The sequence below is a fragment of the Miniopterus schreibersii genome (assembly GCF_964146895.1).
Source record: "Miniopterus schreibersii genome assembly, chromosome: 13".
Lineage (NCBI taxonomy): Eukaryota > Metazoa > Chordata > Mammalia > Chiroptera > Miniopteridae > Miniopterus > Miniopterus schreibersii.
The window spans coordinates 50,970,497-50,995,034 of NC_138113.1; the positions used below are offsets into that span (position 1 = coordinate 50,970,497).

A 24,538-nucleotide genomic window follows, 5' to 3' on the forward strand; every position below is an offset into this window, starting at 1 on the left:
GGGAGGGAGGGAGGGAGGGAGGGAGGGAGGGAGGGAGGGACTGAGGGATGGATGGGAAAGATGGATGGATGGATGGATGGATGGATGGATGGATGGATAGATGATAGATAGATAGATAGATAGATAGATGATAGACGAATGGATAGGAAAGATGGATGGATGGATGGATGGATGGATGGATGGGCGGGATGGAGGGATGGATGGATGAGAAAGATGGATGAGAGGGATGGATGGATGAGTGGATGGATGAGAGAGATGGAATGATGGGTGGATGGATGGATGGATGGATGATAGCTATTTGGATACCTTCTCCTACTCCAATCCCAGGTTACCTATTTCTCTGAGTCCTGCAGTGGAGCCTCAATAGGATGTCACTGGGGAGCTGCATCCACTTGTTCCCATAGCCTGTGGAGCCCTCTGCCTTCTCTCCTCCTCCATCCCCGCAGCAGCTCAGAGCCATAGTCTAGGGCTAGTTGGGCTCTCTTCTGTGTCCTATCTCCACGAGTAACAACTGGGGGTCACAGGTCTGTCCCTTCTCTAATGTGAGGCAGGCCTGGGTAGCAGACGAAATTCTCCACAACCTAGGGACCTGCTATAGCATCAGGGTTCCAGGACTGAGATTTGGAATGATCACACTAGGGCAGAGTGACTGTAAGGTGCTTCCCTTTCAGATGCAGACACAAGCGTGCACCAGCCTTGGAAAAGGCACATTATTGCCAGGGGCCTCATGTTTCCTCCAGATTGCAGGACAGGGGAACCAACTGGCTGCTCTTCTTTTGGGTCCAACCCTGGCTAAAGGCATTGCTGAGTGGGAGAACATGACCTGACCTTGCAAACAGAAGAGACTATTTGACAGGATGGTTAAGCAATTTGCTTTCCTATTTATGTCAGTGCCAATACACCCTGATGAGAGGTCCTTCTGTTGGTGGTTTTTTAAAGATTGAATATATCTGAGACTTTGACTCCCCTAATACCCACTGCACCCCCATTCTGAAGTCCTGGCAGGTCACAGGAACAGCAGTGACCAGATGAGAAGAGCCCACTTTAGCCCCGCAGCACCCACTTCTGGTGCAGGTCCACTCACCCTCACAGGTCCTCTTGTTGGGCAGCATCCGGTACCCACTGGGGCAGGTACAGTGGTAGGAGCCTGGTGTGTTCACACAGATGTGCATGCAAAGGCGGGAGTACCCCCTCCTCTTGTAGAGCTCACACTCGTTCACATCTGGGGACAGAAGTGCCTGGTATGACTCCTCCGGGAGCCATGCAGTGAGCCCTGTCCCCAGCAGAGCATGGGAAGAGGGGCAGGTGCACTGCCATCCTCCTGAGCCAAGGGCCCAGGGAGCATAAGGGAGGAGTTAATGGAGTAACCAGGCGGCTTCCAAGGCTCGTGGGCAGCCCAGAGAGCCAGGCTGGGCTGCAGCCCCAGATTCCTGGCCTGTTTCGTGGCCCTCTCGTTGGGAATGGAGTAAGAGGGTTTTGTTTCTGCTGCAGTAAAAGGAGGCTGTTGACACCAACTGACCAATTCTCAGGTCTGAACCACTGGCCTGAGTTGTTTTCAGGAGCTTTGTTGGTCAAGATAGTTGCTAGAAGTGGTCTTGTCTGTAAAGCGGAGCCCAGAGGGGGCAGGGATGAGCCCCAGGCACCCGCCCAGCTCAGCATGTCCACCAGCCAGGATGCAGGGACAAGGGGCTCCAGGCTCTTTCAGCCTAGTGTGCAGGGCTTGGGTGGAAGCCCCGCCAGGTCCTGAGACTGGGGGCGAGCCTGGGACCCGCTGGCTCCTTTTTCAACACCTTCCCCTCCAGCAACATCTATGTGTTAGCTCCGTCTTAGCAGCCACTAGGTCAAAACCGACCTAAAACCGCAGTGGGTAGGATCTCGGAGACCGGGCTCCTCCTCTGTGTCCTGGGAGCGGGCTGGGTGCACCCATAGGTGGGAAAGCATTGGTGGGTGCCCCTTCCCTCCTGTGCCCTCCCCTGGCACGTGGGAGCCCCGCTGCGTCCACCCACTTCGTGTTCCCTCCCGGCCCACCCGCCTACCTACCCAGGCAGACGCCGTCGCCGCCGGCCGCGCGGTTCAGCCAGAAGCCGTACTCGCAGCGACAGTACCGGGTCCCCTCCTCCACCTCGCAGCTGGGCTCGCGGCGGGAGGCGGGGTCGCCCACCAGGAGCTCGGGCCCCTCTGCGGCTGCGGGGAGAGCGCGCGTGAGGGCCGCCCCCCCTCCCCCCGGCCGCCCCACGTCGGGAGGGGCTGGGGAGCCGGAGGGGAGCCCAGAGCGCTCGCTCTGCAGGCGCAGGGGGACGGACGGAGACTCGCCAAGACCCCGGAGGCGCCCGGCTTCGGCACCAACTCGGCGCGAGCTGGCGCGCGCTGCACCGACGGCGGGGCCGCGGGGAGGCGAGAGGCCCCGGCTTTGTTCGGAAAGGCTTAGCCCACACCTGGCGCTACCGGCCCAAACAGCAGTTCAAGACACCCCTTTTGGAGGGTTCTTTTTCTTTTCTAAAAGCTCTAAGCTTTTTGTTTATTCGTTTTTAACCAAGAACAGAAACCCCATTTTAGAGCCCTAGCCGGTTGGCTCAGTGGTTAGAGCGCCGGCCCGCGGGCTGAAGGGTCTTGGGTTTGATTCCCATCAGTGGCATGTCCCTTGGCGAGGCAACCAACAGATGTGTCTCTCTCACATGGATGTTTCTCTCTCTCTCTCTCTCTCTCAATCCACTCTATCTGCAAAAGCAATGGAAAAAATATCTTTGGGTGCGAAAAGAGAAAGAAATCCATTTTCTAACCAGAAAAAAAGTTAGTTTGGGGAAGTTTTCAAAGAATTTCGAGCTCTCACTCAAGGGAGATTGTAGAGGAATGGGGGTAAAAGTAAGGGGCCCCGCACAAGAGGACACACACTGTGGGGTTCCACTTAATGGTCCTTAGAGGAGTCAGATTCAGAGACAGAAGCAGCAGGGTTGCCAGGGGAGGGGGCTGGGCACAGAGTTTCAGGTTTGCACTGTGAAAAAAGCTCTGGAGATGATGGTTGCCCAACAACGTGAATGTACTTAGTGCCACTGAACCGTACACTTAAAATGGATAAAATGATAAATTTTATGTTATTTGTGTTTTACCATGATAGAAAAAAAAGGTGAATGGATTTAAGAAAAAGTATCAGGAGAGAGGCTCCCCCCACAGAGCTGAAAAGACAAAGGCAAGCAAGCTCCTCAGGTGTCTGCTAGCCGGTCCATGGGCGCCCTGAGGACAGGAGCTGGCTTTGGTCTGCTTATTACTCCCTCTTTCCCTTCCTGGGGGAGCAATGGTTGGGGGGGGGCCTGTCATGGGATGCTTTAAATATAAAGTGCCCCTGGACTGTGAAACAATTGCATGAAGGTCCTGACAGCAGAAGCCATCAGTCTCTAGGACCAGCACATTTAGGTTGAAAGGGGGCCCATTTCTTTTTCCATCCTGTTTGTAAGTGGAAGAGGCAGTGGGGCGTCAAGAAAGGCCTGCCTCCCTCCTCCGTTAGCACAGAGAGCACCCCTTGGGGACAGGAGCTGGAGGGGCCTCATCCTGAGAAAACTCCCAGCAGGCTGAATAGAATGAAGACACACAAAGCAGCAAATCTCTGGGGCAACACTTAAAAGTGACCTTGGGCCTTGGCCGGTGTGGCTCAGTGGTTAGAGCGTCAGTCTGCACACTGAAGGGTCTCGGGTTCAATTTCTGGTCAAGGGCATGTACCTGGGTTGCAGGTTGATCCCGCCCCATTTTTTTTTTTTCTCTCTCTCTCCTCCTCCCTCCCTCCTTTCCACTCTCTGAAAAGCAATGGAAAGAATATCCTCAGGTGACGATTAACAAAAACAAAACAAACCATGACCTTGGGCTGGGTGCAGTGGAAGGACATTGAGTATTGACAAAGCTCCTACTCTCCAGATACTATGCTAACCACTCATTCCTCTTCCCCACAGTGAGATGCCACACAGAAATCAGAGGACATGCCAGGCTTTTTGAGCAAAGGGACAGGACATCTTTAAGATCTGATCTTTTTATATACAACATGTCGGTTGCATCACAGTGTGGGGACCCCATCGACTCCTATAGATTCTGTATTGGGGTTTTTTGCCATTTACACAACAGCCACTGTGTGTCTTCCAGACCTTCTGGCTGGAGATGTGCTGGGATTCCATGTGGACAACCTCACCACCAGTCAGATGAACAGTCACCCAGCTCTAAAGACGCTTGGCCTCTAGCATTAACTACAGATTTTGCAGGTGTGATGGGAAAGGAAAAGTCACTATGTTGGTCTGCAGAGGAAAAACTGACAAGTGAAGGTGGCAGCAAGGAAACATCTCCGGCCCAACCCCAATCTGGGGAGTTTTCAGGTTGTGAATCAGTCCTTCCATGTGAATTTTCTTCCGTAAAAAGGGTAAAAACTCTGGTTACACAAAAGAGCTAAACGGATTCCCATAACTACTTCGGGGGACCAGAGAGGAAGAGCCCACTCCCTGACCTGCCAGCATCTGGGGACCCCTGACTAGGGTCCCCTGCAGTGGGTGTCCTCGCCCAGCCCCACACGGCTACATACCGATCTGGGCCTGGTACTGACAGCGGCTCCCAGTCCTTCCTGAAGTACAAATGCATGTATACTGGTTGACTCCTTCTAAACATGTCTCACCATGTTGACAAGGCTGGCTGGAGCATTCACTTGTATCTGGGAAAAGAAATAATTTTCAAACACAAGTGTTTGAGTTCTGATTCTAAAACAAACAAAACACAAAATGGATGAACTTTCTTTACATTGCAGTTTGACCCCAGCACTCCGCCTCCCCTCTGTGCCCTTGCCACTGCCCCCCTGTAGGAGCTCAGATGCAGCCACCCTCACTCAGCAAGTCACCTATCCTGCCAACCTGGAGCTCTGCTGGGGGTGCGGCCCATTACCTGCCCCATCAGGCAGCACCCAGGGAGAACTGCCCCAGCTCTGCCCCTGTCCATCAGCCCCCAGGGAGAACTGCCCCCAGCTCTGCCCCTGTCCATCAGCCCCCAGGGAGAACTGCCCCCAGCTCTGCCCCTGTCCATCAGCCCCCAGGGAGAACTGCCCCCAGCTCTGCCCCTGTCCATCAGCACCCAGGGAGAACTGCCCCCAGCTCTGCCCCTGTCCATCAGCCCCCAGGGAGAACTGCCCCCAGCTCTGCCCCTGTCCATCAGCACCCAGGGAGAACTGCAACCAGCTCTGCCCCTGTCCATCAGCACCCAGGGAGAACTACCCCCAGCTCTGCCCCTGTCCATCAGCCCCCAGGGAGAACTGCCCCCAGCTCTGCCCCTGTCCATCAGCCCCCAGGGAGAACTGCCCCCAGCTCTGCCCCTGTCCATCAGCACCCAGGGAGAACTGCAACCAGCTCTGCCCCTGTCCATCAGCCCCCAGGGAGAACTGCCCCCAGCTCTGCCCCTGTCCATCAACCCCCAGGGAGAACTGCCCCCAGCTCTGCCCCTATCCATCAGCGCCCAGGGAGAACTGCAACCAGCTCTGCCCCTGTCCATCAGCACCCAGGGAGAACTACCCCCAGCTCTGCCCCTGTCCATCAGCCCCCAGGGAGAACTACCCCCAGCTCTGCCCCTGTCCATCAGCCCCCAGGGAGAACTGCCCCCAGCTCTGCCCCTGTCCATCAGCCCCCAGGGAGAACTGCCCCCAGCTCTGCACCTGTCCATCAGCCCCCAGGGAGAACTGCCCCCAGCTCTGCCCCTGTCAGCACCCAGGGAGAACTGCCCCCAGCTCTGCCCCTGTCCATCAGCACCCAGGGAGAACATTTTTTGGACAGGAGCTCAGTTTAGGGGAGTTGTAAGAGGGAGGGAGGGGTGGCCCCTGAAATGTCCGACTGAAGGGCAGTTGTCACCACCATGGAATGTACAGAGATGGGGAAATGCACTTTCCAATCCCGCCCAGAAACCTGTGCTCCTGTTTCCTGTGCGACCATTGACCAGAGAAGAGTTCTCCTGACCCTTGACCTCGCCTCTCGTTGGAAAGGACACTGTTCCTTGCTCATGGACACAACGGTCCCGTGGAAAAACTAAGTTTAGAGAGATATATGTTTTAAAGTTTAACAGGTTTTTCTCTGTGTGGTAGTTTTCTTATTCATGCTTTTATTGCCCTCTTCCATTTTTCCACAATAAACATTCATAAATTTGCAAATTAGGAAAATAATGATCTTTTGAAACCCTCAGGCCCCATTTGCGTGTCATGAATCCCGTAAGCCCAGTTTCAGTGGCGGCATCTGGGCACCAGGGGCAGGTCTGTGGGTTCCCTGAGCTGATCCTAGCATCCTGGGGACCAGTGGGAAACATGTCCGAGTGGCACTGGAGTATCCTTTCCTGCCGTGCCCATGGGGAGGGAGGAACAGTCTTTGCCCCTGATAAGAACAGCGGCCTCGTGTGGGCAGGTTGGCTTCCTCGTGACCAGGGTGTCATGTAGACTATGACATGGCTTGTATTCATCACAGAAGAACCCAGACCATCGAGATGTTGGGAGGAGCCATTTCAACTTCTCAGTGACCTCCGCCTGGCTGTGCTCCCCGCACAGGTTGTTTTCAGACAACCGGCCTCCAGAAATGTGTCTGGAAACGCACCGCACACAGAGCCACAGGGCTCGGAGTTCCTGTTTCCACCCTTTGTCCAGCCCATCATTTCTCACCAGCAAAGTCTGCAAGCAGCAGACCATGAGGCCGTGAAGCCACGGGCATCGAGCCAGGGTTTGAACACTAGTGTCTTTCAGTCCAGCCCGGTGGGACAAGCGCCATGGTCTGTCCCCGGCCGGGCCTCCAGCAGAAGGCACTGAGCCTGGTGGCACCTGGACAATGGGGTGCAGGTAGGGTGGGGGTTGTGCTCAAGTGCCCTGAATCCCAGTGCACCATCTCCCCCTCTGGATCATATGGCCCAGGGTTTTCATTTCTAGACAGGATCCACACAGACTCTTATCTTGATCCACTCTTGGAGGCATGCCATGGCATGATGCCCAGTCCTGGCACCCTATCTGTGTCCTGATTGAAAGGCGGTTGTCATCACATCATGTCTGTCCCAGGCGGTGGCACTTAGTTAAGTGCATGGCGACTTCAGAGCTGTAAAGAGGGGACTGGAGAGGCTGTGGAGAGGCTGGGAAAGCAAAAGCACTGTGATGAGCCTGGCTGGGTGGCTCAGTTGGTTGGGTGTCGTCTGGTCCACCAAAGGGTTGCAGGATCGATCTCTGTGGGAGGCAACTGATTGACATTTCTCCCTCACATCGATGTTTCTCTCTCTCAAAAAAAAAATCAATAAAAACATATCCTTGAGCGAAGATTAAAAAACAAAAAAGCACTGTGATGATTCTGTGGACCCACTTATTGTTCAGTGAGCACTTACTATTTCCCTGGACCTGAGCTCAGTGTTGACAGGCATGATCTGACTTCTTGTTCCTTTATTCCTAATTCTTTCCTGTGTTCGCCATCTAGTTTCAAACTTTCCATTTCTCCAGTCACCTCTTTTCTGAGGTTTTCTAATTTTTATTTATGCCGTCCTTTCAAGGATTTTATCTTTTAAAAGTTCCTTGTTGCTTGTTTGGAAATATTAGTTACAGCTTTCATCTGTTTTATGGGCATGTCTTTCTGGCATTTCTTCATTGTCTATAGACTTTACTCTCTGTTTCCTTACAATAGTTTGTATGGGATTTGACGAGTCCTTTCCTATTTACTCATGTTCAGGGGAAATAAGTTTTCCCATGGAGGTTTTCTAACTCCCTAACTCTCAATGTCACAGTTCCGCTGTTTTCAGCGTGGGTCACACTTGCTCAGCTCTGCCCTTTTCAATCCCCAGCCTTCTCTGTACCATCTCTTCCATTTGCCCCGAATTTTCTTGCTGGGCTCAATTTGGATTCTCCTCCCAGAGTCTCCACAATGTTGGGGCTTGTCCTGGAACGCCCTGAGAGTTCCTAGGGACAGATTGCTCCAGAAACAGAAACTCCCTATTGAAAACATGGCTCCATACCTGAGGAAATTGGTCTAGGAAGGCCAGTACTGATACAGAGCCCAATACAACTATTAAACTTTAAAGAAAAAGAAAAATTGGGCATCCGGGCAAAAAGATTTCTTAGTCGTGATGGCAACAACAATATTGGTTAAAACAGAAGACTTGAGCCCTGGCTGGTGTGGCTCAGTGGTTAGAGCGTCGGCCTGCCCACCGGAGGGTCCTGGGTTCAATTCCCGGTCAGGGGTGAGTACCTAGGTCGCAGGTCTGATCCCTGCCCCTGGTTGGGGCATGTGAGAGGCAGCCAATGGATGTGTCTCTGTTGCATCGCAGTTTCTCTCTCTCTCTCCCTCTCTCCCCTCCCTTCCACTCTCTCTGAAATCAATGGGAAAAAATATCCTCACTCCCCAGGTGAGTATTAAAAACAAACAACAACAAAAACACACACAGAAGACTCAAGGAACGTATTAAAGATACTCAAGGGAAGGAATGTGAGACAGGTATTTTATGTCTAATCAAAATGACACCCAGCGGTAAAGCTGCACCTTTTTTGAAAGTGGGAGAACTCAGGGAATTGCCCCTAGGCTCCTCTTGGGACAACTGGCTGGACAGATGTCTGCATGAGGACGGTGATGTCACCAGGCGCAGCTTCACAGGGAGAGAGGGGGCAACAGCGGGGACTCCCCGGGAGAAGTCTATAGCGCTGTCTGGCCCAAACAAAACAACACTCTCCCTGAGTGTGGCCAAGCCTCTAGAGTTAGCTCCCAGTTTACAAGAAATACAGAGGCAAACGCCCAGTTACAAGATAAATGAGTGCAGCGGGTGACTGTCGTTAACAAAGCTGGAGGATACACAGGAAAGAGGTGAGAGAGTAAATCCTAAGAGCTCTCGTCACAAGGAAAAAACCTTTTGTTCTTTTCTTTGTATCTATGTGAGATGATGGGGATCTTTCAGGATCAAGGGGAAATCCAGATACTGGCATGTCCCCCCTGTGCCTGCCTGTCACACGGCTTGTATTTCCCGGCTAGTTCCTGATTGCTCTGTGACCCCCCTTCAAACCGTGTTCTTCCCGGGAGGTGGGAAACGAAGTCGGGCCCACGGGCGCGGTGCCGCCTGCCCTGGGCCTCTCAGGTCAACCCTCGCTCGTCCGGAGAGATGGCGCATTTCAGATGAGCCTGTATGTTTGCAAGTTACCTCTGCATTCAAATGCTGCTCTTCAAAACCTACTTGCTTATGTAATATCTGTGTCTCCCCTTTGCTTCTTGGGCTACAATCATGGACATTGTGTCCTATGAACCCTGCCCCGAAAATGACTGGTATGCATGAAGAGCTGACCATACATTTTTGAAAAGCCAAGTCTGCTTTTCCTCGACATCAAGGAAGCACTGTTTTCAAGCCCAACAGAGAGAAGAGAAGCCTTCATGCCTCCCTCTGCCCCAGCCATCTTCCCTGGAACCGGTCTACACTGAGTCCAAAACGGACACAAAGGACATCTGAGGGATTTCTTCAACCCCACAGGTCACCAACAGCCTCGCAAACAGCAGCCCCAGGATGAACTAGCCACGGGCAAGGTTTCCGCGCAGGGTCCCCCTCCTGTCCTTCCCCACAACTCACAGAAGGCGTCTCGCCCCAGCTTTGGTAAGAGCAGGGCAAGGTGCTGAGGAACAGGCGCTGGGGTCAGTGGGTCTGTGTGTGGATCAGCTCAGCCTGTCCCCCAGCTCTGTGGTCTTGGCCAAGTTCCTTCTGTGCCCCAATTTCCCCATACGCAAAACAAGACTAAATTGTTGGAAGGGTTTAGGGAGTTCACACAGACGGAGCTGAGTCATCAGGCACCGTGGCCGCTTTCCCACAGTTGAAAGATGATGGAGGAATCAGGCAGAAAGTGTCCCAAGAAATGACCCTTTCTCCCAGCAGGGCCTTGCTGGGCTGCAATGGGTCCAGCCCTGGGGGAGGGTTGGGAGGGACCCACCTCTACACTGGGGCTGCTCCCCTGTCCAGGTGCCATTGGGAAGACACACCAAGCTGCTAGGCCCCACCAGCTGGAACCCGGGATCGCAGGTGAAATGGACTTCATGATCCACTAAGTACCTGCTTCCAAACTTTCTGCCATCTACAGGGGCGTCCAGGGCAGGGCAGGAAACTGTAAGGAGAAAAGGAAGGACCAGAGCACATTAGACATCACTCAGTTTTTAGGCTTCTTGTCTTCAGGCACCTCCCTGAGTGCCTCCTCCAGGCTGTGCATCAAGCTGGGCTTTCGGTTTTTCTTAAAATATATTTTAATTGACTTTAGAGACAGGAAGGGAGAGGGAGAGAGAGAGTTGAAACATCAATGATGAGAGTCATTGATCGGCTGCCTCCCGCACACCCCCTGCTGAGGATCAAGCCCCCAACCCGGGCATGTGCCCTGACCGGGAATCGAACCGCAATTTCCTGGATCCTAGGTTGATGCTCAACCACTGAGCCACTCGGGCTGTGCAAGGCTGGACGTTTCTAATGTATGTCTCACTGAATCCTCAGAGTGCGGTTGGCCATAGGTAATAACCGCCCATTCGGTGAAATACGAGGAGACTGCAGCTCAGAGACACTGAGTGCTGTGCTTGAGCCTGGTTACGTGGGAGGGTCGGGGTGCTATTCTCTGTTGCTGTGCTGACACCTGACATTTTCAGAGCTTCAGGCGGGGCTCAGCCCCACATCCAGGTCTTGGCTTCTGCTCTACTCTCTGCAGAAAAGAACATTCTTTCCCCAGAACGTCCAATCTCTGGCTCCCTGTCAGAGACATGGGTCTCTGCTTGAATGAAATCCCCTCCCAGAGTGTTCTCTCACTACCACGCTTAGCTAAAACCTCCCAGGGCACCAGCTATGTCATGAGCTCCCTTTGCTTCCTTTCTAGATTTGTGACCACTGGAGGCATCTTATCACCGTGTTTGTTTCCACATCTGTTGTCAGTCTTCTGCAGGAAGCAGCTCGAGGAGGGACTATGCCCGGCCTGTGTCCCTGCTGCACACCTGGCCCAGTCCAGAGCCTGCCCTAAAGTGAGCACCCAATAAGTAATCCTTGAACACATAAGTACATGAAAAATTATCTCTTGTGTTCTTATTATGTGTCAGACACTATATAGGCACTTGGAATAATCAGGGAACAAAACAGACAAAACCCTGTTCTCAGAAGCCCTTTCTAGCAGGGGAGAGGCCATTGATAATCGAGACCCATGAGCAAATGGCTGAGTGAGGTAAGAGGCAATAAGTGTCAGACAGAAAACAGAGCAGGGAACTGCACTGAGATGCACAGGGAGGGGTGTAGCCGTGAACGTGGTGGTCAGAGGAGGCCTCACTGGAGCCAAGCATTGAAGACAGTGGAGGAATAACCACACAGAACCTGGGAGGACGGAGGGGACAAGTCATTGCCCAGCAGGTCTGAGGAATGTAAAGGGGACCACTGTCAAGGTGGAAAGGAGTGGGGTCTCTTTGGGGGAGAAATCTTTAAAATCCTCAAAAAAAGGAAAACCACATGCTGGAGCAACTCATAGGTAAACCATATCTGCATGGATGGAATAGCACCTGGCACATAGTAGGTGCTCAATAAATGTTAGTGGAATTAAAGAATGGATCTAGATCAGTTAAAAATCAATTTGCAGCAACGCTCGAGCAAAAATACTGGACAAAACATTTTTTAAAATCTTTTTTAAAGCATCAAGCAGGTAGCAAAATAGTGACAAGAAACTAATCTGTGAAGAAATTTGGGAAGGTGACAGCAGCATTTTGCTGCTTTTGCCCCTGGGTGGTGGGGGGGCGGGGGGCAGTAGTTTTGAAAAGTAAAAATTTGCAGTCACTTCCCAAGTGGGAGCCAACGGCCGCTGTCCGGTAGACAGCGTGCCCTGTGGACAGTGTGCCCACGGCTGGTTCATTTCACTACCAGCACGTCCCGGTGAGTCTGCAGGCCACAGGGAAGCCCCTGCACCTTCCGAAATTAGATTAGTGTGCAAGGAGTGAGATCTGCAGGGAGCAACCCTGGGGATGGGATGGGAATGGAATGAGGCTGCCTGATAAGCCCTGATGACGCTGACAGGTTGTGATGTTCACAGGAAAGAAAAGCTGGGAAAACAGCAAGGAGATGCTTTGGACAGAAGCCCAAAGAGGAAGGCCTAAAAGTCTGCAAGACTAGAAACTATTCTTCCTGACTCCCAAAAATGTCCTTAAAAAAAAAAAAAAAAAAGCAGAAGCTAATTTCCCACTACCTACCATTTGACCTGGGGCAAGCTTCTGCTGCCATGGCCCAGGTGCAGTCACCTCACCGTGCAGTGGGGGTCCTGACTGCTGCCGGACCCCATGTCCAACACACAGGAGAGACAGAATGCATGGTGGCAATTTTTTAAAAAAGAGAATGAACCACTTTAAAAATCCTTGCATGGTTCAAAGAAGAAAGACCCTGAATCTGGAGATAAGAGGCCTAGTAATTTAACAATACACCCTTCTGCCCAGCCAATGTGGCTCAGTGGTCGAGCGTCGACCTATGATCCGGGAGATTGCGGTTCGATTCCCAGTCAGGGCACACGCCCGGGTTGCGAGCTCAATCCCTGGTGCAGGGAGTGCAGGAGGCAGCCAATCAATGACACTCATCACTGATGTTTCTCTCTCTCTCTCTTTCTCCCTTCCTCTCTCTGAAATCAGTAAGGACATATTTTTAAAAATATACAAAATACACCTTTCTGTCTGTACTAGTGGGCAGAGGCCTCGAACACAGGCCAGCGGTTTCATAAATTATCTGTTGTAGGTTCTTCTTTGAAACTCTCAACAGCTGCAGGCAGCTCTGATCCCATGAAAAGAGAAAGGATCTGTGGAGTTGGGCCTCAAGCGGGAAAAAAAATCACTAGATCTGGGACCTGCAACTGCTAACTCACTTCTCCTGGCCTCGGTTTCCCCATCTGTAGCAGAAAGAATAGACGCCCTTGCCTGCCTTTCAGAGTATAGCTGTGATGAGCCCCCCAAGGAGCCCATGGCGCCTGGGACAGTGTGAGGGGGTCTGGCTGGCAGGTCTGGCTCTCCACCGGGGGGAGCCGAGGAAATCAGGATTTGACTCAGTGCTGTTGAGACTCTGGGTTTGACACCGTTATCTCTAAAAAGATAGGAAATCCAGCACCTTCCCCCGGAAAGTTCATCTTACAAAACTAGGAAGGCCCTTGAAAATTGGTATTAAGTGTATGAATAACGTCAGATATGCCACAGGCTCATGGCTACCCCCCACCCCGAGACTCCATCACCCTGCGGAGAGACCAGAGGAAATCCAGCCACCCACTTCTGGGCCTTGGCAATGTGAAAGCCACTGCTGGGACAAGTAGGGCACCCCAGTGTGGGTCAGAGCCCACCCACTGCCCCTCACCAGACAGATCCACATGCCCTCAGCACCCCTCTCACCTACCCACTGGCCCTACTGGGCATTCCTGTTGGAAGACTAGTCTTCATGCCTGAAAAACTTCAGCCAGTATTGGTTCACGGGCGGTACCAGGCGTGCTGCCCTGGTGCAGATGTTGATGTGGGGGACACTGTGTGTGTTCCGAGAGGGCATATGTGGGAACTCTGTGCTTTCCACTCAGTTTTGCTGCCCACTTAACAGTGCTCTAAAAATTAGTGTTAAAAATTTAAAACCCCAAACTGGAGCCAACTGGGATCTACCTGGGTGGGGATGGAGAAGGGAGAAGCAGCTCTTGCTTTAAAAGTAGTGCCTTTTGAGGACTCTGTGAACATAACAGCATATAGATGTGAGCACTGTGAAGCCGAGAATGAAAAGATCTAAAAGGAAACAGGTGACATTCAGACTCAGGGGCAGAGGGGAGAGCAGCAGGTGAGGCAGAGAGAGGCCTGGGAATCTTACTGTGGGACAGGGTAAAGTGTGACAGGTGGGGACGGGAGAGAACCCAGAGATGAAGGGCCTGAATGCCCTGTGCCCAGGGGTGCCAACTTGGAGACTCACCTGGGGAGCCGTCGAGACCCACTCTGTTGGCAGAGCTCTGCAGTATGGCCAGGCGGCTCCTCACATTGCGGAGGCCCTCGGCGAAGCGGGTCTCCTGCACCTTCAGCAGCTGCTGCAACTGGCGGACGGCCGTGAGGACCTGCTGCTTGTTGAGGCAGCTCTGGAGACAGAGCGATCACCGCCACCACCCACTATGGCTGGTTCACTCGCTCCAGGCTTCCAGAGCCACCCAGACCCCTGGCCCAACAAGGTGGTTTGAAAGTGGCCTCATGGGCATCCTTCCTTGTCCAGAGTTCCCATTGGACCAAATGACGCCCCAACCACACATATCAGAGGCCCCGTTCACCCTTCAACAAAAGCAAAACTCCCACCTTCAGAGCAAAGGGCAAAGCTGATGGTTCTACATGCCTGGGGGGTACACACCGACTGGTACTCAAAGTGCCTGATAGTCAGTAGTCTTTGCTCCAAGACCTTCCAACTCTTCACTCTGAATTAATGCTCTTAATCTGGGCCCTTGTCAACTTCTTCTTTCTCCCTTGGACTTTTTAAAAGCAGGTGGGCGATGCGACTTATAAAACAGGCAAAACAGGAATGCTCCATGGTTCCGGTACTTTTAACAACGTAACAGGGCAAATAAGAAAAAAACCTCAATAGCATTAAAGGAGCATTCAACAAAAGTCAACGCCCAGTTCTGAGGATGTTGTAAAAGCTTAAAAAACAAAAAAAGGGAGGCTGGAGCTCTCCATGATGAGGCTAATTTAAAGCAACACCCTGCATCATGCTTAGTGATACAAACGTGAAGGCCCCTGTCTCAACAGTCCCTCAGAGCCAGGGCAAGAGAGGGGGCAAGGCAGGAGGAGGGGGTGCAGCGGATGGCGACAGGCTGTGGCGCTCACCTGGGGGCTGTGTGTTACCTCGGTGTGGCCGCGCCTGTCCTGACTCGTTACCTACACAAAGCAGAGAAGGAACATTAAGAAGACAATGACTGTGTTCTGTAGGGACAGGCTTATGGATCATTTGTCATACTTAATTTTTTTCTACAATGAGTATAATTTTTTTCTAAAAGGGCAGCAGGGCGGCTGGGAGTCACGGGCCACCATGGTGGAAACAGAGTCACCACTGCTCTCCCAGGGAGGCTGCCAGGCCACGGCACCTCAGTGGTTTCGCCAAGCGGGTAACTCATGGGCCTGATTCAATGGGCGCTTTTTACAAAGCTGGATCCCCGGTTGCCCCTGGGACTCATTAACCTACGGGGAATCCTTGGCTCCATCTACTCCAACCAGGGCCTGACTGGGCCTGGCCCCTACCGCAGCTGCTGGGGAGAGAAGTTTTGTTTGTTTCCTTCTCCCTGCCCCACTTGTCCTTCCCACTCAGGCCTGGGGCGCCCGGCCCGGCCTCCAGCAGCCCCTGCCTGCCCAGCACTGCACAGCAGTCCCACCCAGGCCTCATTTCCCACACCCACGCCCCCTCCTTTAAAAAAAGAGCTGCTTCTATAGTTGTCTTCGTGGCTTATGTATGATTTACATTGAGAAGTTCACGATTAGCAAGGCTACTGGCCACTTCAAAGACTACCTACTGGCTGGAGCAACCCTGCGAGGAAGGCTTGGGATCGTGAGTTTCACAGATGAAGGCGCAGAGGCTGGGAGTCAAGCAGCTTTCCCCAGATCATGGGGCTTAGGAGCTGGGGAGCCAGGCTGGGAACCCTACTGGCCCCCATCAAGCACCCTAAGCCATCAGTGACCCTCTGCACTGTCTTGTGCCCTGTCTCATTTGTTCCCCACAGGCCCCTGGATGGTGAGTGGTCTTCTTGATTCATTTGCAATAGAAACTGGTAACTTGACCTAAGCAAAATACCCCACAGGAGTGAATTTCTAACTCTCGTGCAGATTTCGGGCTGGGTAGCGTGGATGGTGGGGCCAGAGGTGGAGAGGAAGCAGAGGAAACATCACTCCCCACGCTGAGACAAGGGAGCAGCTGCCTCTCTATCTGGGACAGGGCTTGCTGGACGGGGGTTCCTTAGAGGACACGGGAGGGCTGTTTTGAAACTGGGGAGAGAAGATCGGTGCCAAGACCTCTGTCAAGAACCTGGGGGTGGCATGGAGCCCCAGGGGTAGAGAAAGAGGGGGAGCGTGTGTGGAAGGAAACAGGCCCAGCAGCCAAGTGTATCTAACCCCAGTGTAGGTCTGGGCACAATTATTCTGAGTCCAGAAACACTTCCCAGAACCCTTCTTAGCACCCACAGGGTGGAAAATGGGCACCAGCTGCTTTCCCCCTAAGTGCTCATTAGGGGTGAAATAGGCTCATCCAGTCATAATGGAAAACCCTTCAGACCAAGCACACTAAGGGAGAGGGAAGAGTTGCGGGTGGACTTGCTGAGGGAAGGTTGGGAAGCCCTGGCCCATTCATTCCTGCCTCCAACCTCCCAGGGGTGATGCTAACAGAACATAGTGTGGTTGGTGTGGTCGCGTAAGATCTTGTCAGCCTAGAAATAAATCCATGCCCAGATGGTCAATTATTTAAGACAAAGGAATCAAGACTATACAATGGGGCAAGGACCCATTGATGTTGGGAAAACAGGATAGCCACACACAAAAGAATGAAATGGGACCCTTATCTAACACCGTATGCAAAAATCAACTCCAGTAGGATTAAAGACTTGAATGTAAGAGGCGAAACCATAAAACTCCTAGAAGAAAACATAGGCAGTAAGCTCCCTGACACCAGTCTTGGTGATGATTTTTTTGGATTTGACACTAAAAGCAAAATAAACAAGAAAGACTACATCAAACTAACAAGCTTTTGCACAACAAAGGAAGCAAACCATCAACCAAATGAAAAAGCAACCTACTCAATGGGGGAAAATATTTGCAAATACAACATCAGAAAAGGGATTAATATTCAAAATATATAAATAACTCACAGGACAACAGCAAAGAAACCCAAACAATCTCATTAAAAAATGGGCAGAGGATCTAAATAGACATTTTCCCAAAGAGGACATAACCAATAGGTACATGAAAAGATCTGCAACATCATTAATCGGTCATCAGGGAAACACAAATCAAAACCACAGTGAGACAGCACCTCACACCTATCAGAATGGTTATTATGGTTATTGTCAATAAATCAACAAACAAGTGTTGGTGAGAATGTGGAGAAAAGGGAACCCTCTTACACTGTTGATGGGGGTGCAGACTGGTGCAGCTACTGTGGAAAGCAGTATGGAGGTTCCTCAAAGAATTAAAAATACAGCCCTGGCCCGTGTGGCTCAGTTGGTTGGGCACCGTCCCATGCACCAAAAGGCTGCTAGTTCAATTCCCGGTCAGGGCACCTGCCCAGGCTGCTGGCTCAATCCCTGGTAGGGGGAGTGCAGGAGGCAGCCAATCAATGTTTTGCTCTCACATCAATATTTCTCTCTCTCATGCTCTCTCCCTCTCCCTTCCACTCTCTCTAAAAATCAATTAAACCTTTTTAAAATTAAAAATACAACTACCTTATGACCCAGTAATTCCACTTATGGGTATTCTCTGAAGAAAAGGAAAACACGAATTCAAAAATGCACTCTTATATTTACTACAGCATTATTTTCTTTTTTAAAGTGATTTTTAGAGAGAGAAAGGGAGAGAGAGAAGAGCAAATGAAACATCAAAATAATGGTTATTATTTTCAATAGCCAAGACATGAAAACAACCTAAGTGTGTCCACTGATGGATGAATGGAAAAAAGATGTGATGTGATAAATATATATAGTGTGTCCCCAAAAAATGTATACACACCCTGTGTATAATTATAAAGGCAGTGTTTATTAAAATACATTTCACTTTCATGACCAGCCGGGCCGTGGCTCAGCGGCTGAGCGTCGACCTAGGATCCAGGTGATCGGGGTTGGATTCCGGGTCAGGGCACATGCCCGGATTGCGGGCTCGATCAATGACTCTCTCATCATTGATGTTTCTATCTCTCTCTCTCCCTCTCCTTTCCTCTCTCTGAAATCAATAAAGATATATATTTTTAAATAAATAAATAAATAAATAAAATACATTTCACTTTCAAAATTGAGCTATTGGCTGTTAAAGTGTGTACACATTTTTGGGGGACACCCTGTACATACAATTCAGCCATAAAAAAGGAAGAAAATCCTGCCATTTGCAACAACATGGGTAGACCTTGGGGGCATTATGCTAAGTGAAATAAGTCAGACGGAGAAACAAATACTGTATGATCTCACTTATAAGTGGGATGTAAAAGAATAAACTCATGGGTACAGAGAACAGATTTGTGGTTGCCAGAAGCAGGGGTTGGGGGTGGTAGTGTGAAAACAGTGGGAGGTGATCAAAAGGTAAAAAGTTCCAGTTATAAATCCTGGGGACCTAATGTACAGCAGGGTGACTATAGTCAACAAGACTGGATTGAGTGTTTGAAAGTTGCTAAGAGAGTAGATCATAAAAGTTCTCATCACAAGAAAAACACAATTTGTAATTATTCGAGGTGATGGAGGTGAACTAGACTTACTGTGGTGATCATTTTACAATATATACGTATATCAAATCTCGATGCTTTACACCTGAAACTAACATAATGTTGTATGTCAATTAAAGCTCAATAAAACTAGAAGAAACAAAAGAGAAAGTCTCCAAGAGGGGGAAAAAAGGAAGCTCTTTGGCAAGACAGCATGCAGGGTCCAGGCCAGGTGCCAGGGAAACAGAGAGATTTAGTGCCTGGGGATGTGACTTTTGATGAGTTGGCTGCAGCTGCTATTACCAGGGTGGCTCCTTGATGCCGAAGTGCTAAATGGAACCCTTGGGAGCCATGCTCAGAATCTGTCACCTGTCGTCAGACTTGAGCGCAGGCGTAACTGAATTCATCTGCAGAGCCTGGTAACAAGGCTGAAATCCTATGACCAAGTCGGGTGCTCAGGAGGCCGGCATTATGGGCACAAATAGGGTTGTGGAGGCGGACTGGAGACCTGAGTGTGTCCCCTTTTCAAACTGAGAAGGCTTTATCATTTCCCTTGATTATAAAGCATAATCCCATAAAACATCAAAACAAAGAACAAGTCCTGTGACCATAGACACTACTACCAACTGCTGTCGCTTTCATCTTCATACACTTGGCCACAGGACGCAGCTTCCATCAGCATGCTTGTCGACACCGGGTTGTGGCATCGTTTCGCACCAGCAAGCAGAGCAACTTGTTGGACCTGGGCCTAGATTTCCCTTCTGTTCCTCTGTGCTCTTTTCATTCTGGGGAGGAGCTCCTTGCTCCTTCCATCTGTCTGCCCACTTACCTTCCCACACTCACCCCATCTCCTGCTCTGGGCCAGTAGGAGCCCTGGCCTGAAAACACACCATTTTCCTCTGCAAATGTAGCCTTGACGAGGTCAGCCAAGGGACTGCAGGGGCCTCCGAGGCTCAGGGACAGGAAGCAAGTTGGACCCTCAGGTGTTACCACCTGCATTTCAGCCTGGCCCTGCCACAGCGAAGGGCTAGCTTCAGGCAGTCCCTTCCCAACCTGGGGCCCAGACCTCAACTGTATAAACTAACCACAGGGTCCGCTCGCCCTTCCAGAGCTGACCTCCCCATCGATTGAAGGTTCCCCATGGCTGATTGGACGAAGGTGAAATCCACCCCGGGTGGAAGGTGCGCCCCAGAGGCTGAGAAAGGCCTGTGTCAGGGCCCCCACCTCCACAAACCTCTTCCAGGGCCCTGGAGGGGCCCTCATTTTAAATACTTTTTAAAAGAGATCCCCTCAGATGGTGGAAGTTTCCATCTTTCAAAGCCTGGCGCCACACTCCACACCTGGTTTATGCCAATTGATAAATAATGGGAAATAATTTCCATTTCTTTGAATTAAAAACGTATTTGAAACGGAATGAAGAAAGGACATTCAGTGAAAGCTCTCCATCTTTTGGGGGGGATCTATATTTACCATTTCTGTCATCAGACCCTTCAAAGGGCACTGGTCTATCTGGACACCGACAACCATGTTTGCAGGACCTGAACCAGTGAGAGAAACAGCAACGACGCGACCCATGAAGCCCTTCCCATGCTGGGGTGGGGGTGGCAGAGATGGTTCTGGAACAGGCCAGTGCTGAGAACTGGAGGGTGGGGGCTGGTCCTAAGACTCTTGGGAGCAATGAGGCCACAGATCTACACTCTATCCACCTACGATACCCCCAGGGAAATGATATCCACTTCCCCCCACGCTTTCTCTCACAGCACCTATTGTGCGGGATCTAACGGAGATGCCCCAGAGCTCACGGCGCTCCCTCTCTCGGGGCCGAGCCAGCGCTCAGTGCAGGTGGACTCCAGGGCCATTTCATGCCCAGACCCTACCTGTTGGCCCTGAGACAAAGACAATGTGTGTGTCCCCCAACCCCCAGCTCACCCATCACCAAGCCAGAACCTGGTAGGCCTGACCCCTCCCAGCCCACCCAGGCCTCTTGGACTTTAGAGCTCAATTTACAAATGACGTTTAAGACACAGAGTCTGATCTCAAGGCACTGAAGGGAGTGGGTGAAGCTCCAAGAATGTGTGGGGTGCTTGGGAGGGTCCTTAAGGCTTTTGTTCTCATGTGACCTGGCTCGGTGGTCTCCCCACAGTGACAGTCTTAGAACAGTGACACTTTCTGAGAACCATCCTGGTGATAGTAGAGCCCCACGACCCCTGAAGTGACCACGGATGACCCCTCAGACCTTGAGGGCCCGTCTCCTGAGCTGGTTTCCCCTGAGCCACAGCTTTGCGGCCTGTCAGCATTTCGCTAACAGGAACACAGATGTTCTGATACCGCTGGGTCTGCGAGAGGAGCGAGCACACTTGCCAAGTGTGTGCCTGCTGGCCAGGGCTCGCAGCCCGCGGCGTCTGAGTCATGTGGGAGCTGCGCGTTTTCCTCCACAAGTTATTTTCATTTTAGACCGAGCCAGAGTGGGTTCGGACTCCCTCGACTGCTCCCATCCCAGTGATCTCTGCCCAGCACCCACACGGAGGAAAGTGGGTGCTCCTGGAAAGTGGGTGCGGTGGTCCTGTGGTTGTCAGGGTTCTCCAGAGAAACAGAACCAAGAGGATGTATGTGGCAACGTTTGCATCTGAGAGAGACAGTGAGGGGCAGAGAGGTTCGCGTAAGGAGCAGGCTCAGGCGATCGTGGGGCTCACATCCGCAGGGTGGGTGGCGGGGTGGAGACCTGGGAAGAGCTGAGGCTCCAGCTCGAGTCCAAGGCGCATGGAGGAGATTCCTGCCTCCTCTGGATGGTGGTCTTCTGGACGGAGGCCCAGGCACATTATGGAGAGCGACCTGCTTTATAACCTAATGCTAATCACGTCTAAAAATTACCTTCCCAGCAACTCCCAGACTGGTGTTTGACCAATTATCTGGGGCCATGGCCCAGCCAAGTGGACACAAAATTAAGTCTCCTTCTGCCAGAGCCTCCCTCTAGGGTCTGGGCCAGGGGTGCTCAGGGCATTTCGGGTTTTTACCATCCTGGCTGCCCATAATTGTGTATTTCCACTCCAGGCCCCCTTCGTGTCTGTTTTTTAAAACAGCCAAGGGAGGGGTGACAGCAGTGGGTGCCAAGAGCTGGCACACTCATGAGATGCTCGAGGCAACCACTGAATGTGGCACCATTATTGTGCTCACTTCACAGACAGGAAGCCAAGCAGTCATGGTGACACACCCAAGACTTAAACCCCAGGGCACCTTCTCCAGACCCTGAGTGACAGGAAGGCTGGGCCCACTTTTGAGGTGTCCCCAGGAACCCCATAAGCCCCCCTCTGCCTCCCCTCCTGACCCTCTCACTTCACAGCACCCTTCGCTCCCTTGATGGCCACCTCTGGCCACCTCGCCCCAGGTCCCTCTGCATGCCTGGGGGCAGCAAACAGGCTGCAGACAACTGTGAAATCCGCCCACACTCCAGACGCCCACTCCAGGAACCCACAGACAGGCTGAGTGAGGGGCAGGAAGGAAGCGGTGTGAACCCAGGGCACTCCTACTCCCTCACCCCAAACCCACCTGCTTCTTTCAGCTGCTGGCTGCCCAGCTAACTCTGTCCAGGTGGCACATGCACCTGCAGACCTGCTGTGCCTCTAATGGTATCGGGTTATCTCCGGTCATCTCCCCTAATGCGCATGCAATCGGAGCCCGTGTTCACCCCTGGGAACCAGGATAAGGAGCTCAGAGAAGACCCCCAGTTTGTTCTCGGACCCTCTGAGTCCCCCACTGTCACCCCACCCCCAGCACACACAGACCCTCCCAGGAACCTTTGCACTGGTGCTGGCTGCTTTAGTGTGCAGCACACGTACACGTGTGTATATTCACACGTGAGCCAAGATTTACGTGACTACTGAAAACTGACATCTGGATTTTGCCCAGGCCGGCTCTCCCGCGTTGGCTCTGGGGGGGGGGGGGGGGAGGCCTGGGCCTGGCAGGAAGTGTGGGCAAACCCCAGTGAGTGCTGCGAGCTTGGCCATGGTGTGGGCTCTGCACCTGGAGTCTTTATTCTTAGAGTAACTAACCCTGAGCTGTGAAGGCAAAGTGAAATCTGTGGTCCTTTCAGACCGTCCTGCACTCTAGAGAAAGCCCCCAGTGTTTCTGGGTGCAACTGAAATAGCCTGTCCTGGACCATGGCATTTGCGTCCCACTGCTCCCCATGTCCTCACTTTCCTCCCTGGGATCTGTGAGGCTGGAGGCCAGACGACATCCCTTCCTTGTGAAAACCCTGCCAGGGGACGCCATCCAGGGGAACTTAGGCACGCTCCTCACCATGGAGCTGACCATGTACTCGTTTCTGTTGCTGCTGTAACAAATAAACATAAACTTGGCACCTTGCAATACAAAATTATTATCTCAGTCTGTAGGTCAGAAGTCCAAAGTGGGTCTCACTGGGCTAAAATCAAGGTAAGATGCCCAGGTTTCAGGGGGTGAGAGCGCAGGTATCTTTGGAGGGGCATTATTCTGCCCACAGAGCCAGCTGTGGTCGACCCTGCCACCTCCACCTGTGCCCAGGTAAAGCGCCTCCCTCTTCTCCGAGCTGAGTATTTGGACCCCCCTGTTTCTCCACACACCTCAGCAAGCTCATTTCCACCTCAGGGCCTTTGCACTGACTGTTTCCTCTGCCCAGAAAATCTGACCCAGGTCCTTGAAAGTCAGGCTCCCATCTTTCCACTCCACCAGGAGCCCTGTTCTCAGTCAGTCCTGACCTGCCTAGCCTCCCGTCAACACAGCACCCCACTTCAGTTGTCTGCTTTTGATGTATCTCAGGTTTATGTCTTTCTCTCCCTGTTTGGTGGCTATGTGACAGCAGGGCCTGAGTCTTCCTCATCTTCTCTCCCCTCACACGTACTGAGCGCTCATTGTAGACCCTGTTCTCTGAATGACATTCATTTCCTCCTTCATAGGACCCCGTGAGAGGGGCATGTCAATTATCCTCACTGGTCAGAGCAGGACACGGAGTCACAAGAGGCAGGAACTTGCCCCAGGTCACTCAGCCAGGAAGAGAGGGGGCCAGGAGAGGACCAGGCACTGGGCATCTTCTCCACTTGCTGCACTGCCTCCCAGGCCCAGATCAGCACCGGCTCCCACAGTGGGACAGTCTCAGGACACAGGTGTTGAATGAGAGCATCATCTTACTAGCTGGACTCCTTCTGGGAGGGTAAAATCTCTAATTATGCAATCAGAGAAAATGCCTAAATAGCAGTAGCCCCGAGGTGTTCGGGTGATATGAACATGTTTGCATATGTTCTCACTACAGTGTAAATGACTGCCTGGTATCTGGTGCTTCTCTGCAAGCAGCTGTTCTTTGCTGCCTCTGATTCAACAGACACCCTGCCTTGGAGCTCTCAGGCGCTTTCTTTTCCTTCCTATCAGCCAGGAGCCATCTGATTCTCTCAGCTCCCTGGGCTGTACATCCAGGTATATGGTCATGCTCTCGGACCCCTGCCTTGCCTGCACAGATAGGTGAGCAGAGGGAAGAAGTCCTCTTGGGCACCTCTCCTTTGGTGAGGGTCCAGAGGTACCATCATCTCCAGTGAAAAGTGAAACATTCGAGTCCCTGATGGCCACAGTGGACCAAGGGACAGCTTGGGGACTTGGGAGCCCCTGGAGTTCCACTGACCTCCCTCACCCCTCGGTCCTTGCTGTGAACAAGAGTCCCGTCATAGTCCTACTGGGACACCCAGCCCCAGGACAAGTTCCTTGGGCCTTGCTTTCCCTAAGAAGATTCTGGAGGCCAGACTGCAGCAGGGCATCCACTCTCCCACGTCCAGGGGACATAAGCCATCACTTCCCTGAGGTGCAGACTGAACTGACTGAAATGAGCAGGTTTGGGTCCCATCAGATTTTGGTACTTGTTTTTCTTTAATAAAAATGTGTGCAATGGCTTTATTTTAGGTCCCAGACGGTTTCTGAGGAGCATGGGTTTGAAAGGATCTAGAAGGTTCTACCACCCAGGGAGTCTGTCCTGAGGGCCCCAGGGCTGTACAACCCATGGAAAGATCAGCAGGAGTCCAGCAGCCCCACCAGTGTCCCTATGGGTCAAGGGAGTGACCAGCACAGTCAGGCCTGTCAACAGTCAGGAAATGAACACTCCCCCTGGGGCAGCGGCTGGGACGCAGGTCTG

General features: G+C 52.1%; 1 protein-coding gene across 2 annotated transcripts in view; it reads right to left on the reverse strand.

Moving 5' to 3' along the window:
- Positions 1-24,538, reverse strand: part of FBLN7 (fibulin 7) — a 37,975-nt gene that overhangs the window by 6,483 nt on the left and 6,954 nt on the right. The window contains exons 2-7 of one of the 2 annotated variants that reach the window (XM_081156815.1): positions 14,826-14,876; positions 13,930-14,089; positions 9,932-10,102; positions 4,559-4,684; positions 2,041-2,184; positions 1,085-1,222 (exon numbers count right to left, since the gene is read on the reverse strand). In XM_081156815.1, coding sequence (XP_081012941.1) covers positions 1,085-1,222; positions 2,041-2,184; positions 4,559-4,684; positions 9,932-10,102; positions 13,930-14,089; positions 14,826-14,876 — 790 coding nt within the window. The remainder of the gene's footprint in view (positions 1-1,084; positions 1,223-2,040; positions 2,185-4,558; positions 4,685-9,931; positions 10,103-13,929; positions 14,090-14,825; positions 14,877-24,538) is intronic. The other variant, XM_081156816.1, reaches the window with a different exon arrangement.